Here is a 15,712-nt window from a genome sequence, read left to right as displayed (position 1 = left end):
ACTCTCTTGTAATAAGTGAGCATAAAAATATTTTTCTTGTTAAAATTGACCTTTAGTGTAATCGTTAGAGTTAATTGTAGTTTCTATTACTTTTCAAAAACAAATTGAAATTTTAAAAAACTACGCATTTTATTCCACTTTTTGCATAAAGAAAAGAAAATTCTTCAGCACTCAAACAATTAATGTACATAATACTTTCTTATCCAAAAACTAGATTTGCAGTTCTTTCCAAGAAGATGTAAATTTAGAGAGCTGTAATTTTGCTGGAAGAAAAGAGATAATTTAGTTAATCTCTGTGAGATTTTCTCTAAAAAGTGTTTTTAAAGACTATTTTTTGACTGATTTAGCATTTCAAATGTACTTTTAAGTTTCTGAAAAAAGACATAACTTGTTTAAATTTTACTTGTTTAAATTTTACTACCCCTTCTAGTTTCCATGGGAAAAATGAACTTCAGTACATACAGATGAATGGTGAGGGAAATTAAAATGCTAAACCTAATGTAAGACTGAAATTATAAGACAATAAATACATTTGAGTCAAACTTTGAAATTCTTTGTTCCGCAACCATTCCATTAAGAATTTTTTCAAAGTAGCCTGAAACACAAAGAATTATTAATGGATTTGCTCCTTTGAATTTGTTTTTTAATTATTTTTTTAGTTATCATTTTAGCTTGTAGCAATATTTTTATTTCTATATTTTGTAATTATTTTTTTTGTTTCTCAAACAACAACAACAACAAAAAAAAAAAAAAAAAACCTCCCAAATTTGACTGCACGTGGAGGTTAGGGGTAGTTGCTTGTAACTTATAACTTAGTGCACAAGGAGTTCACCAAACTCGTACAGATTTTGGAAGGGGTTCGCAAGGCAAAAAAGGTTGAGAACCACTGTTCTAAAGTAAACCCTTTCCAAATTCTCATAATCACATAAACTAGTAACAGCAGTTTAATGAAGATTGTTAAATGTTTTAAAAGGTAACAAGGGTGTAAAAAAAAAGACAAAAAGATTCTGCTGGCAGCCCAATAAGCTTGCAGTCATTTTTGCAGCAAGTAAACTATTTCCAGAATGTGGCATTCACATTATACTGTAGTACAAAAAAAGACGTTTAAAAGGCTTTTCTATCAAAGAAATTTAGAATTTATAAATTCTGATCTGGAGGTGTAAAACCAGGCGGAATGACTTTATTTGAATGTTCTGAATTGAACAGTACTTGACTTGACCCCAGAAATACTGACACTCTGGGTATAGACAGACACACGCACACAGATTTCAATGTGTAGTAGGTTATCTGAAGTTTCATCATCTTAAAAGATACCAATAAAAAATATTTTCTTTGCCTAGTTTGGCTGACAGGTTATGAGTTAAAAAGCAAAGACCTTATCTATGTTTTAACAAATTACTTTGAAAAACTCTCTTTTTCAGAATAAATCTGAAGAAACTATGAATGTTTATGGTAAGAAAAAAAGTCAAATAGCAGTTGAACCATCTGTAAACATATCTGATATCTTAGCTTCAACTTTGGGTGAGTTTATTTATTCATTGTTTTCTCTTTTTGAAAAGATTTTTAATGAATACCTACAATGATTTGTACACTCACTGTTATTGTTGTATTTTACCATGCATCATTTCTTAAGCATATTTTTAATTTTATCTAGATTTGGCTACAATTGAGAAAACCAGCTCTGCATCTGTAAGAAAAAATACAAAATCTTCTGTTACTAAAGTTATAATTGGAGCAGTAAGCATAAGTTTTTCATATATCATTTAAGAACCAAAATGCAGTAAGCTCAGGGTTCGTACGGGTCATGGAAATCCTGGAAAGTCATGGAAAAAAAATAACAGAATTTCAGACCTGGAAAAGTCATGGAAAATTGAAATTTTCACTGAAAGTCATGGAAATTCATTTCAAGTCATGAAAAAATGTCCTGGACAAAGAGAAAGGAACAGTTGCTAAAGGAGCATTAGAAATCTTGAGTGATTTAACAGTACAGCACATAAAAGCTATTAAAATGGGAAAATTGAATGATCCAAAGATCAAATCTGAATTTTGAAATCTCATTGCATCCACTTCTGTCGCAGCCGCTTTTTGCGATGCGATTTTACTGCCTGGACATCACTTATTTTGAATTTTCTGTTTGTTTCAACACTTCTTATGTTTCATATTCTGTAGCAGCGAAATTTCATGTTCTTAGTTTTGCCACGCTCACTCAAAAAAAAAAAAAGCAATTCAATCGCATGCGGATTTGATTCCATCACTCGTAAATGTGTTCTGGAATTTCTGAACCTATTAATTTATATGCATTTGAAAGTATGCAAATTTGTAAACAAAACAAATATACTTTTGAATCAGAAGATTGATTCATTACTGAATGGTTTTTTCAAAAAAGATCTGGTTTAGAAATATAAAGAACTAAACTATGTGGCTTTACTTTAAAGAACCAAAATACTGTCCAGTTAGGTGGATGATTAAAGGCACTGTTGACACTAAAAGGTAACTTTTGAAATGTATTGAAACCTAGTGATGACTCATTCAATCTTTGTCCCATTCAACATCATTCTGCCTGTTTTTTAAGAAAATATCAGACATTTACGCATCATCATATTCACTTCACTGCATTTTTGCTTTACTTAAATTTATATGATGAAGACAAATAAGAATAGTTTAATTTTTTAAGTGTGCACTTGTATTTTTTCTATTACGAGTAAGTGCTTCAATGAGGGTGTGGCATTCATATAGATGTTTTACTAATGCTCATTCCCAAATATTACCAAGTTTGAGATTAAACAGTGCTATTCTCTTCGTGTAACGAGGTCATGAAAATTTTCATTGAAGTCATGAAAAAGTCTTGGAAAAGTCATGGAATTTTTTCATCCAAATAGAGTATGAACCCTGTAAGCTTTCAATTATCTGTGACTGGCAGGGCTACTGCAGATACCCATTTTCCCGGATAATCTACAAAATCATGAAAATAGGGAACAAATCAACAGAAATAGGCATTTGAATAATTTAAAGACGCAATCGACAGCATAAACGTACTTATTACTTGAGAAATTAAGTTATTCACTATTTTCAAATTTGTAGATGCATTTATTTAGAAAATCAGTAAAAAAAAACATTGAAATTCTTCATTTATATTTGTAATTGAGGTTTTTTAGCACTATTATGTCACAATGTAATTTGTCATCTCTAAATACTACTTTTTTAAATTCTGATTTAGGTCTTTGACGTGAGCTAAAGCTGCATGCAGGCCCGCGTTAAGCCTGATCGGCACCGCCGTGAGGGCCTTTATTCAGTAACGTTCAAGTAAAATATAGTTAACGCCTGGGATAAGATTTTGAAGACAAATATAATGTGGAAAAAATACGTTTGGCATTTAATTTAACAAAAGAAAAATAATCTGCAGTTAAAAAAGAGGTGGCCAATTTCAGTTAATCAAAGCATTTTACTGCAAAAATTAAAAAAAAAACTTTGAATTTGATTGAAATAATGATTGCTTATTTGTGTCTAATAAGTTCTTCCAAAAAATGGGAAATGGCTATTGTGCAGCTTAAGTTTCTAATATTTGATATGCTGTCCACAAAACAAGATGTCTATTTCTGGACCTCGTATTGATCAATATTTAGTTTGTTTCTGAAGTAACTGTTCCAAAATGTAGAAAATTTTGAAAAATCCACTTTGCCGACATGGTTGGTTTTTTCATGTATGCCTCCCTGAAAAAATCGGGCTGGTTTTTTCGGGCTGGGCACGATTGGGCGAACCGTGCTTTTGATATGCTATTGCATTTTTGTAAAAAGAAAATAATTTAAATATCAAAGTTAACGCTGCTCTAAACATCTCTCTCATTTATAAATAATTATTCAAAGTTTTATGCCTGTCATAACATGACAACGGAGTACTGAATAGATGTATAAATTGACGTAGAGGAAATTCCCTCTTGAAATCTGAAACTGAAATCATTTCCAGTAAAATCAAAAATTCTAAAATACGGAATTGTTACAAAAGGCATTGAATTTAATACCGAAAACAAATACATAGCCTCTTCAAAGCTTTTTTTTAAATTTAATGTACAAATAGTTTGAAATAAAAGGGAGGGGAAGGAGAATAGAGTAACTGTGGTCAAGTCATTACTTTTCGGAACTAAAAAGTTAACCTAAATTATTCTCTACAATATATAAATATTATGCATATAATATGCAAGTATTCTTTCCGTATTTTTTATGGGTGATAACACAAAGCAGTGGAATTACCACGAATTAAAACTCACAGAAAGACAATAATTGCGCAAATTATAATACAAGGTATTTCACCGCAAGAACCAAAATGGGGAGTAACAAATTTCTTGCGCCTCGTATGCTCAACATACCGAAATAGCCTTCACGGCTCCCCATTAAGAAGGAAAATGATATATGTTTGCATTGATTAAAAATTAAAGTCACTTGTTTTCAGTGTAAAAGGTTACACCTTTGAATAGCATGTTTAGACACAACAAGTCAATAATTTTCCCTTTTAGATTCTCATCAGCGAGACAGATTAATTGTTTCAATGAGTAGTATAATTTCACCGCCGCCATTAGATATATAATGAAGAATTCAATTATATTTTTTTTTGTTACAGTTTTTTTTCCCTTCATTTGGAATATTTTTGAACGGTAGAGCTCGGCGCCTTTTTGGCTCTGGCGCCGTTGTGCACCGCACGACCTTGCATATAGGGACGGCGCGAACCTGGCTGCATGGTGGCTCACCTCCTTTGTACCAAATGATATTCACCATTGTTTTCCAAAGTCATACCTAATGCTACCTTATCAATCAGTTAATCTGTAGCATGATGAAAGCCTGAATCATTAGTGTCACAATCCTTTCAGTGATATTCTCAGAAGTGGCCACTAGAGGGCGCCTGTGATGCAGGGAGTGTTTTTTGCTGCTAATTTGATAAGTGTTTTTTTACTATAATTTTTCATTATTACTGTCTAGTTTTAGGTTTTTTTACTTCACTTTGTCATGTAATTTAGCTTTATTGTGTTTTGGGGGCTCATTTTTGCTGTTATTGTATTCTTGAAGTGTTTTTGCATTTTTTGGAGCTAAGCCTAACATGTGGTGATCTCCTGGTTTTTGATCTTGTGTGCTTTATTGGGTGTAGCAACTCTGTTTATTTACTGCTGTTTTTAGTATTTATTCTGTGTTTTTTTGCATTTTTATCTTACTGTTTTGCCTTTTGGAACATATTCACTGAGTAGAAATGGGTGTTATATGCATTATGAAAGAGGTAAAGAGTGGGAAGGGGGACAGGTGGATCTCTTGTGATCTATGTCATATGTTCTGCCTGTATAAGGGGGAAAATGAGTCTGTTTTTGAAGAGGATTATATTTGCACTAAATGTGCTGAACTCTCAGACTTAAGACTTAAGATGCTAGTTTTGGAAGCCCAGTTAGCATTAGGGTGTAAGCCAGTTGTAGAGGGTATAAATGTTCCAGAGATTCAGGGGGAAGTTTCAAATGAGGAGTTAGATTGGGAAACTAAGGGTGTAATTTTGGGGGACTCTATGGTAAGGGAGGTGGGTAACACAGTTGGGAGAGTAAAGCGTAAGGTGGCTAGGTGTTGTTTACCAGGGGCTCGGGTAAAAGACGTTAATATGGTTGCTGAAAAGAAGGGAGTATTGAATAAGGAGGACATGGTTACTTTGTGGGTGGGAACAAATGATGTAGGCCACAGTAAAAATGAGGAGTTTTCTAGGGAATGGGAATCCCTGTTGGATAAAGCAACCAGCTTTTCGACAAATGTCCAAGTGGTTGGTTTGCTTCCCAGGTATGGAGTGCATAGGAGCTGGCTAAATCAACGTGCGAGGTGTATGAACTTGCTACTGAAGTCAATTTGCGAAAAGCGCAGTATCAGGTTCATTGATGTATGGAGTCATTGTAAACGGGATTGGATTGCTAGGGATGGCCTGCATCTGAGCTCTACAGGGGTCAAAATGGTTAGTGGATTAATTTTAAGGGCTTTGGAGTCAAAAAACTAAGTTGGAATGGGGGGCATGGTTCAAGCACCAGGTATCGAGAGAATGATATGTTTTTGGGTATTGCTAAAAATGGAAATAAAGTGACAAACAAGAGTAGTAATGTTAACAATTGTAATTTAGGAAATTTCAGGGTGTTAAATAAAAGCAACTTAGGCATGCTTAAAGTTTTCTATACCAATGCTCGCAGTATTAGGAACAAGATGGATGAATTGAAAAGCATAGTTATGGATGAGAAGTTGGATGTTATCGGAATTACAGAGACATGGGCTACCGAATCTGATGCAGAGTTATTACATATTGCTGGGTATAATTTATTCAGACAGGATAGAGTAGGTAAAAGAGGTGGTGGGGTTTTATTTTATGTTAGAGACAATTTTATTTGCAATGAATTGGTCATAAATGATAAGCCTACTGATATTGATATGGTTTGGCTGGAGTTGATGAGCAGTAAGGGCATAAAGCTACGCTTTGGAAACATTTATAGGCCACCTAATTCAAACCAGGGACAAGATGAACAGATGTACCGTATTATTAGTGACATGTCCAGTAAGGGATCCGTTATCATAATGGGGGATTTCAATTTTCCGGGTATTGATTGGAATAATTTTTATCCTGGTAATGGCAAAGAAGAGGAATTTTTAAAAGTAATTGGTGACTGTTTCTTAGATCAAGTTGTAACTCAGGGAACTCGAGAGGAGGCCATTTTGGATCTAGTTTTTTGTGACATAGGTAGTTTTGTTCAGGGGTTGAGTGTAGGGGAGCATATTGGAGATAGTGATCATAACAGCATTAGGTTCCGGGTTAAATTTGAAGTGTGCAAAGATGATAATTTTAGGTTTGTGCCCAATTTCAGAAACACCGATTTTGTTGCACTTAGGCAGAGCTTGAAAGAGGTTTTTTCGTCAGGGTTGGAAAATAGCGACGTAGATCAGCAGTGGACGGAATTTAAGGATAAACTTGCTAAAACCGTTGGGGACTATGTTCCATTTAGGAGAAAAGGTGTTAGTACCAAAATTTGGCCCATGTGGTTCTCCAGGGAGACTAAAGAAGCTCTTAATTATAAGCAAGCCACTTTTCGTAAGTTTAAAGAAACTGGTCAGAGTGCGGAAAGGCTCCAGTATGGTAAGGCAAGGCGAAATTTTAAGTATTTGGTACGGATTCAGAAAAGGGAATTGGAGCAAAGGCTGGCAGATGACATTGATGGGAACCCTAAGAGGTTTTTTGCTTACGCTAATTCTGGGAAAGCTCGAAACAGTCAAATTGGGCCTTTGGTTGATGAGCATGGAAATTTAATCCAAAACGATAGGGATATTGCAAATGTTCTAAATAACTTTTTTTCCAGTGTGTTTAACGATAACTGTATCTCAACAGTTGACACTAACAAGACACAAGCTATTATACAGCTTGAGGATTTTGTATTTTCCAGGGAGGAGGTTTTATTTCATTTGAAAAAGATTAAAGCAACTAAAGCTCCGGGTCCAGATAATATTTATCCAAAAATTTTAGTTGAATGTGCAGAGGAATTAGTGGATGTTATTTTGAATATTTTCAATGCTTCTTATAACTCGGGGACGGTGCCAGAGGACTGGAAGCTGGCTAACATAATGCCACTCTTCAAGAAGGGGTCTAAAGGTATTGCTGGGAATTATAGACCTGTAAGTTTGACTTCGGTGATTTGTAAGATTTTCGAAACTTTGATCAAAATTAAGATCATGATGTTCTTAGAGACTAATAGTCTGTTGACTAGTTTGCAGTATGGTTTCAGGAAAGGTAAATCCTGTACTACTAATTTATTGCATTTCTACGACAAGGTTACCTCAGCTTTAGATAACAAAAAATGTGTGGATGTTGTTTATATTGATTTTCAAAAAGCTTTTGACAAGGTACCGCATGTTGCTCTTCTCAGCAAGTTAGCTGACATTGGAATAGGAGGAAAAACTTTACTTTGGGTTAGAAATTGGCTTACTGGTAGGAAGCAAAGAGTAGTTGTGAGAGGAAATCATTCTATTTGGAGTGATGTTTTAAGTGGGGTTCCTCAGGGATCAGTTTTAGGGCCTCTTTTGTTTATTATATTTATGAATGACATCAATGATAATATTTCTGGAAGCATGAATTGTTTTGCTGACGATGTAAAAGTTATGGGGATTGTCGAAAATGAAGAACAAGTAAAACAGCTGCAAGAGGATTTAGATCATATTACTAAGTGGGCAGATAAATGGGGTATGGCAGTTAATGTAGGGAAATGTCAAGTGCTACACTTAGGTCATGGAAATAAGTGTATGAGATATCGTTTACAGGGTTCAGTCATAAATCAGGCAGAAAATGTTATGGATCTGGGTGTCTTTATAAATCAGGACTTCAAGTTTAGTCAACAGTGCAGTATTGCTAGTAACAAAGCCAACAAAATGCTTGGGTTCATCAATAGATCTATTTCAAACAAATCTAAGAAAGTTCTTCTGCCTTTATATAGGAGTTTAGTAAGACCTCATTTGGAGTATGCTGTTCAGTTTTGGTCGCCTTATCTGAAGAAAGATATTTTTGTATTGGAAAGGGTTCAAAGAAGGGTAACTAAATTAGTAAGGGGACTCACAGATTTAGATTATGATACCAGACTTAATAGGCTTAACATGTATAGCCTGGAGCAAAGGAGAGTCAGAGGGGACATGATTCAGTTATTTAAATTTATCAAAATGAAAGATGTAAATGGATTAAATTTTTGCGGGGAATGCAGGACAAGGGGTCATTGTTTTAAGCTATTTAAATCTCAGGCTAACTTGGAAATCAGGAAAAACTACTACTTTAGCAGGGTCGTGGGCACTTGGAATAGCTTACCGGAAGAGGTGGTAATGAGCAAGGGAGTGGATAGCTTTAAGAGGGCCATTGATCTTCATTGGGGACTAATTAATTGACTAGGACCAGCCTAGCTGGGCCCAGTGCCTGTTGCTGGTCGTCACATTTGTATTTGTATTTGTATTTGTATTTGTATATTATCTTTAACATTTTCTCCACTGTCACTCCCACAGATTTTGCTAAATCATAAACGGAAGCTTCTTCCTCTTCCTTTTCAGAGTATAACAAAAAAAGTTTCTGTGTTAAAATTCAGCTAGTATTGAGAAAAATGGGTCCAAAACTCTTCAACATATAATAAATGCCGTCTCAAGGATGGAATGAAAAACAAAATTAATTTAGGTTTGCAGATATTCTACAAAGCAGATAAATGACTCACAGATAATCTGGAGTTTACTGTATGTTAGTTTTTCAATTTACATTAAATAGGAAAAACAGCGTTAATAATAAATTGCATTTAAAAATAGAAAATTAATGCCAACTTTGACCTTCATTTCATAGTTTTTCGGATTACAAACAATTCGGATTGACAAAAATACAAACAATAAATTTAATGCTATTGTTTGTATTTTTGTCATGATTTAGTGTTTTCTATAACTGTAGAAATGACACCAAATTGCTAATAGTAGCTATAATCATAGAAACATTAGAATTTCTATGATTAAAGTGAAAACTCAACGTAAATAAAGCACAAATTTTGAAGAAAGTACAGCATATAGCTATTTCAAGGCTACAATGGAGCGCTAGAGAACTGAGAGATCTCGCGACTTTCGGTTGTGGTGGTGAGCTTTTTGCATTGATGAAGAGGCTCCATTGTAGCCTTGAAATAGCTGTATGCTGTATTTTCTTCAAAATTTGTGCTTTATTTACGTTGGTTTTTCACTTTAATCATATTGTAGCACAAAGCTTATATGATAATTTTTCATTAGAATTTCTACTTGCTGCAAGAGATACCATAGCATCTAATCAGTAGCTTACCAAAGGGTTGGTAGGAGTGGCTCTTATCTGCGGCGCAGCACCCAGGGGGGCTGCATTTTATCTGATTTAAAAAAAAAAGTTTTTTTTTAAATTAAAAAATATATTGATCATATAAGTAGAAAAATGCTTTTATAAAACTTGCAAGAAAAAGAGCTAGAGGGCAAAGTAAAACAATCCTTAACATTTAAAAAAGGGGGGGGAGGGAAGAGTGGGGGACGGCATTCTATGCCGGATGATTCCATTTTTATCTTTTTGGGGAGGGAGCGACATTTTGTTGTGTATAGTTTTTCTTAGGCTATGTATTTATTCTCATTGTAGTAAATAATGTAAGCATAAAAAGTCTTATTTGAACAAAATATTGGGAGGTCTTAATTAGCAAATATATAGTACTTTTATTTTGCCTGTATGTAAATAGTCGTGTTTTTTAGTCTATTTCAGATTAGCAATGTTTTTGTATTTGCTTTGCTTTCCTAATTTCATAGAATTTTTCAAATGCTTTAATTTTTATTTAAAACTTTTTTAAATGTTTCTTTGTCTCTTTTAGTAAATGTGTAATTTATGTTTATTGTACATTCTGCTAGTGGTTTGAAACAAATTCTATTAGAAATTAAAGCTGTTTTGGAAAAAATAATAGATACATTACTATAAACGGAACTGAAAATTTTTTTCTTCTCATTTGATTTTAGAACGTACATCATTTATATTTATTAACAAATTGCAAATATTATTGGTTTTATTGAATTTATGTCAAATGGGGGGAGGGGAGATTAAAACTTTTGGAAAGGGGAGAATTCTCAATTTTCCGAATAAAATCTCAATTTACCGAATGATAAAATTCTAGCATGCACACATAACATACGCAGCATCCACTGGGGAGATACATTGGGCATCATTGAAAACAAATTAATATATATATATATATATATATATATATATATATATATATATATATATATATATATATATATATATATATATATATATTTATGTATACTGTTTAGCACCATTTATACATTTCTCTTTATACATTTTAAGCAATTGTACGTTTTTTAAATTGGTCTCTGCACAGTCTTGATATGCATTTACGTAAGCCTGTTATACGTTTTTTTCATTTATATGTGTTTTACATTCAGTCCCTTCAAAAGCATATAAACTGTTCTTCACTATATATATATATATATATATATATATATATATATATATATATATATATATATATATATATATATATATATATATATGTTAAAGTTGCATTTTTCTGGGGAACTCCCTGACATCTAAAACAGATGAACCATTAAAATGGTAGGTGCAGGGGACTTTGGGGTGTCATGTCATGTCTTCCCATCAGGGTGATCCAAGGGGGGGGGGGGACAATTTCTTAAGTTTGCCAGGGGTGCCAGGTCCTGTAAGTACGCTACTGCATCTAATGGTCTGCTTGCAGTTTCATCAAGGATTTTAAACTAAGCTTTTCCATACACAAAATTGTCTATTTCTTCGTATTTTTATGAAACAATCATTGCCAATTACAGTTATAATTGCCCTTTACTTGGTGCAAAAATGCGAAATGTTATAAGCGGTCTGTGTTTTTTATGGGAAAATGCAAAAAAAAAAAAAAAAAAAAAAAAAGAAGAAAAAATAATTGCATATTAGGGAAAATTTTTAAAAAAATATTTTAAAGCAAAATATGAGTTTATAGGACTGTTACACAAGTTAACAACCCTGCTACCTCCACTCAAGTTTCAGATGAATATTTTTGTTTTGTTTTATGTTGCTAAAATGATGGTTTCTATAGAATATATAGCAATTATATATTTTTTGTATCAAGTTGTATTTTATGATCTGACATAATTTTTACAATACCTAGTGACATTTTTTTCTTGCTTTTTTTCAACTATAAAATGCATTTATAAGGAGAAAACTAGGCATTTAGAGTTTCATAAGTAAGAATTTAGTTTTAATTAGTATCTTTATTGTTTATCATTCATTTAAAAAAAAGTAATTAGGTTGTAGTAAAAGTATAAAGTAATAAGTTGCATTATAAAAAAGGCAACATTGATAATGCTAAGGCTTTATAAACTTGTTTGAAAGAAATTTAACTAATTCAGGATTTTTTCCTTTTAATTTTGTACTTTTGTTTAGGTTTCTTGTAACAATGAGAGTTTGGTATTCAAGTTAAATATTTTTTAAATTAAATTAATTATTTAATCCATTTATTAATTAATAATTCTATACAAATAACTTTGCTTGCTTTTTAAGTCAGTCTTGAAAACTTCGATTTCTTCGTACCGAGTTCTTCTGCATTTACTTTTTCAAAAAACATTAAAGCTTTCTCCAGAATTCAGTGAACGTTCCTCTTTTATAATCCGGCTGTTGAAAGGGTTACATAACTGGTTAGTGAGTCTATAGATTGATATTTAAGGGATGAGATAATTTATGGATTTATGTGAGAAACTTTATGCTTACGATTATCATTGTAAAAATTGAGTCACAAGCCCAACTTCAAACCTTAATACAAATGTAGAAACTTGTTTGAAACCATATAAGTAAGAATAAATGCAAGTTATCCTTCTCAGTTGGGTGGATGGGAAGGGCAGGGTGGAATATGAAGTGTAGCTACCCCTCCTTGGGGTGGGCTCTGGGTTGTTAATGTAATATATTGCATTTTCAACAAAGAGCTGTATTGTGCACATTTATTGCAAAGAAAAAGAAAAAAAATTGTAACTGAATCTAAAAGAAGAAATACTGCAGTATGAAAAATTAGCTAAAAATGTCGATTTTTGGTTAATTACACGAAACTTTAACGGCTTATTCACGAACTAAAAACAGTAAAGGTATTTCCAAAGAAAAATAAAAAGAATGTGAAAAGAAAGCATTTCAACTTTATTAAAACAAAAATTTTAAACATCAGGATTTTCATAAAAATTTGCAAATTGACAGTTTGTTACTTTTTTTCAAATTTTGCAGCCAATGCATGATCTGAAAACATAAATACTAATTCTTTTTAACATTTTCTTTGTATTTAAGATGGCAATACACAACCTTTTTTTTGTGATATTAGAAATTTCTTACAGAAAAAACCAAAATTAATGCTATGTTTTTAACAAGTAAAAGCCAATCGTTAACACTTTAATCGTTAAAACTCAAAATTTGTAAATATTTATAGAAAATTTATATAACACATTTTAAAAATGAAGTTTCAAGTCCCATAAATTGGGGTCCTATACTGTACACCCAAACCTCTTTTTGTGTGGTTTTTTTTTTTTGTGCAGTGTATGAAAACATCAATGAGATTGGGACTCCATTGAAGATAGTATTTATAAAACGGACAAAGTTATTTATAAAACGGAAAAACTTTTTTAATGCGATTTTTTTTTATGCGGTACCTATCCACCACACAAAAAGAGGTTTGGGTGCACTTAAATTTTTCGATATTTTCAATTGTCTGTTAATACTTTTTAATTTTTAAATAAATAAAATTATAATATTGATTATTGTCTGATATTTTGTATTTTCAAAACGGTTCTTAATGAAGGACATTTTTTTAATACTGTTTAAAGAATAGTTATTAATTCCAAAGTCATGATGTTCTTGTTTTTAAATTGTACATTGTTTGATTAATTTCATTGCATGTATAGGTCCCTGATCGAGGAGGAAGACCAGAAGAGCAGCAACCTCCACCCCCTGAAGTACCTAGTTGGCAGAAAACTGATTCTTCTAGAGGTGGTATGAAACAGTCTTATCAACACAACACCTCTAATTCCAATTTCTCTCAAAATCGGAGCAAAGAAAATTCAAAAGCAAGTTATTCTGATGGTCAGCATAAAAGGGAAAATTATAATCAAGGATATAACCAAGGTTATAATCAAAACAACTATAGAGGAAACAAAGAAAGTGGTCAATTTAATAATAGAGGAGGAGGAGATGATGGATATTGTGCTCCTATGTATCAACAGGTTCAATACTTAGGTCATCCAGTAAACCAACAGTTTGGTGGATTTGGGGGATTTGGTGGCTATGCAGTTCCTGCAGGAGACAATTTTCAGCAGTATGGAATGGCAGATGTATCTAATCAATATGCTTCCAGAGGTAGTTATGGATCTGGCCCAAGAACGCGAGGTGGATATTCTGACCGAGGGTCAAATCAATTTCGTGGGCGTTCAAGAGGTAGAGGACGATACTAGCAAACCAATTGCTAAAAAAATATATGTATATTGAAAAACTTCACGTTTTGGTGCTTAAAAATATTTTATTTCATCCTTAATATTGCTATGCAATTATTTTGAAGAAAGTAAAATATTCATATTGATGCATGATAGGGTACAGTATGTTTTTTGATAGTATAAACAAGTTTGAAATTCATATGACTTTTTTTTTTACCCTATCTAATGTCAATTGCTATGTCTTAATTTCACACAATTTTTAAATTATTTACTTCTGTTGATTTTTCTCTAAATTTTGCTCATTATAGGTAATGAATAGAAACATGAAAGATGATGTTTAAATATTAAGCATCAATATATTATACAATTCAATAGTATTTGCAATACTTTTCATTCTTAACCATTTAACCAGTGACATGATATTTTATTTATTGATTTTAAAGGTGTTTTGTTACCCAGTATATAGAGATTGATAATGATGGTTGAAAATGTAGAAGTGCTCTTGAAAATATGAAGTTGCAACTTTCTTCTTGGATGTCACTTCCAAACTTTATTCTCTTTCCAATCTTTTGTTTTTGTTAAGAGTTTATATCACATAATTTAGAATTTATGCATAAAAATCTTTAAAAATGTTCTAGGGCATAAAAAAATTGAATATGTTTTCATAACATTTGAGAACTAAGTCACTTTTAACTGGTAAATCAACTAGATCTGATTTGCTTTTCCACTTCCTCAAGAAATACTTCAATGAAACTTTTAACTCAATTCCCCAATCAATTTACATATTCTAAAGCAGGGATTATCGAACGCTGGTTTGACCAACTGGCACCAGTTCATGGAAAAACTTGAAAATATTTAGCCTTAAACCTTAAAAATCCAGGTTCCAAGAATAGTAATTAAATTTTATAAGATATTTTTATGCTAGTGCAATAACCTTGGAATCTAAAATCCATGATCTTGTCTTTGAATTTTGAGAGAAATGGAGTTGCTTGCATTTGTCATTTGTTACGCCTTTTTTTTTGCTGCTCTGGAATTTGATTTTTTTAAAGATTTTCTGCGATTTTCTTTATTTGTTACTTTATTTGATATGACAATTATTATAATTATGTATCTTTATGTTTAAATGTTATAATTATTAAATGATAATAAAAATGTTGCAGTGCAGCAATTCTGTAATGATTGATGAGTTTTGTTGAAAATACACCGTTTTGCAATGATTTAACAAATTTTACCAGTTCACAAGCGAAAAAGGGGTTGAAAGATGCTGTTCTCTTGCCACTCAATGTCTTGTACAAGTTTTTGAAACACTTTTTACTGCATTAACATGCAATAAAAGTAATCCTTTGTGTTTTGGAGCACCTGGTAATTCTTTCTTTAAAGCATATCAGTGGATTTAATGTATAAAAAAATCATAAAGCTGAGTTCCAAAATTAAAAATTGTCTTATTACTAATTAAAAACTGATACTATTATTAATTAAAAACTGTATAGCATTATAGGCAAAATGTTATACAAATTTTGAGAATACTCCAATAGGAATTTTTATACTATGCAAAATCATAAAACAAACACCTAACTTTAAAGAAAATAAGGGTCAGTCAGTTAACAGAAACAAAATATTTTTTAAAGATCAAAAGTATGAAAATCCATATATTTCTCACCCCTGTAAGGTAAATAAGTCATAACACCGTGCGACAAAAAAAACCCTTCAAAATG

At 32.2% G+C, this 15,712-nt stretch overlaps 1 protein-coding gene across 1 annotated transcript in view; it reads left to right on the top strand.

Annotated features, from left to right (window-relative positions):
* Nucleotides 1-15,304, top strand: part of LOC129218245 (protein FAM98A-like) — a 51,634-nt gene extending 36,330 nt beyond the window's left edge. Inside the window, exons 8-10 of the mRNA XM_054852469.1 lie at nucleotides 1,422-1,521; nucleotides 1,655-1,737; nucleotides 13,473-15,304. Of these exons, the coding sequence (XP_054708444.1) occupies nucleotides 1,422-1,521; nucleotides 1,655-1,737; nucleotides 13,473-14,018 (729 nt within the window). The 3' untranslated portion in view covers nucleotides 14,019-15,304. The remainder of the gene's footprint in view (nucleotides 1-1,421; nucleotides 1,522-1,654; nucleotides 1,738-13,472) is intronic.
* Nucleotides 15,305-15,712: the final 408 nt, after the last annotated feature.

The sequence above is a fragment of the Uloborus diversus genome, chromosome 3 (genome assembly GCF_026930045.1).
Source record: "Uloborus diversus isolate 005 chromosome 3, Udiv.v.3.1, whole genome shotgun sequence".
NCBI lineage: Eukaryota > Metazoa > Arthropoda > Arachnida > Araneae > Uloboridae > Uloborus > Uloborus diversus.
The sequence above is the reverse complement of the archived record's forward strand: the minus strand, read 5'-3'. Positions and strand labels throughout refer to the sequence as shown.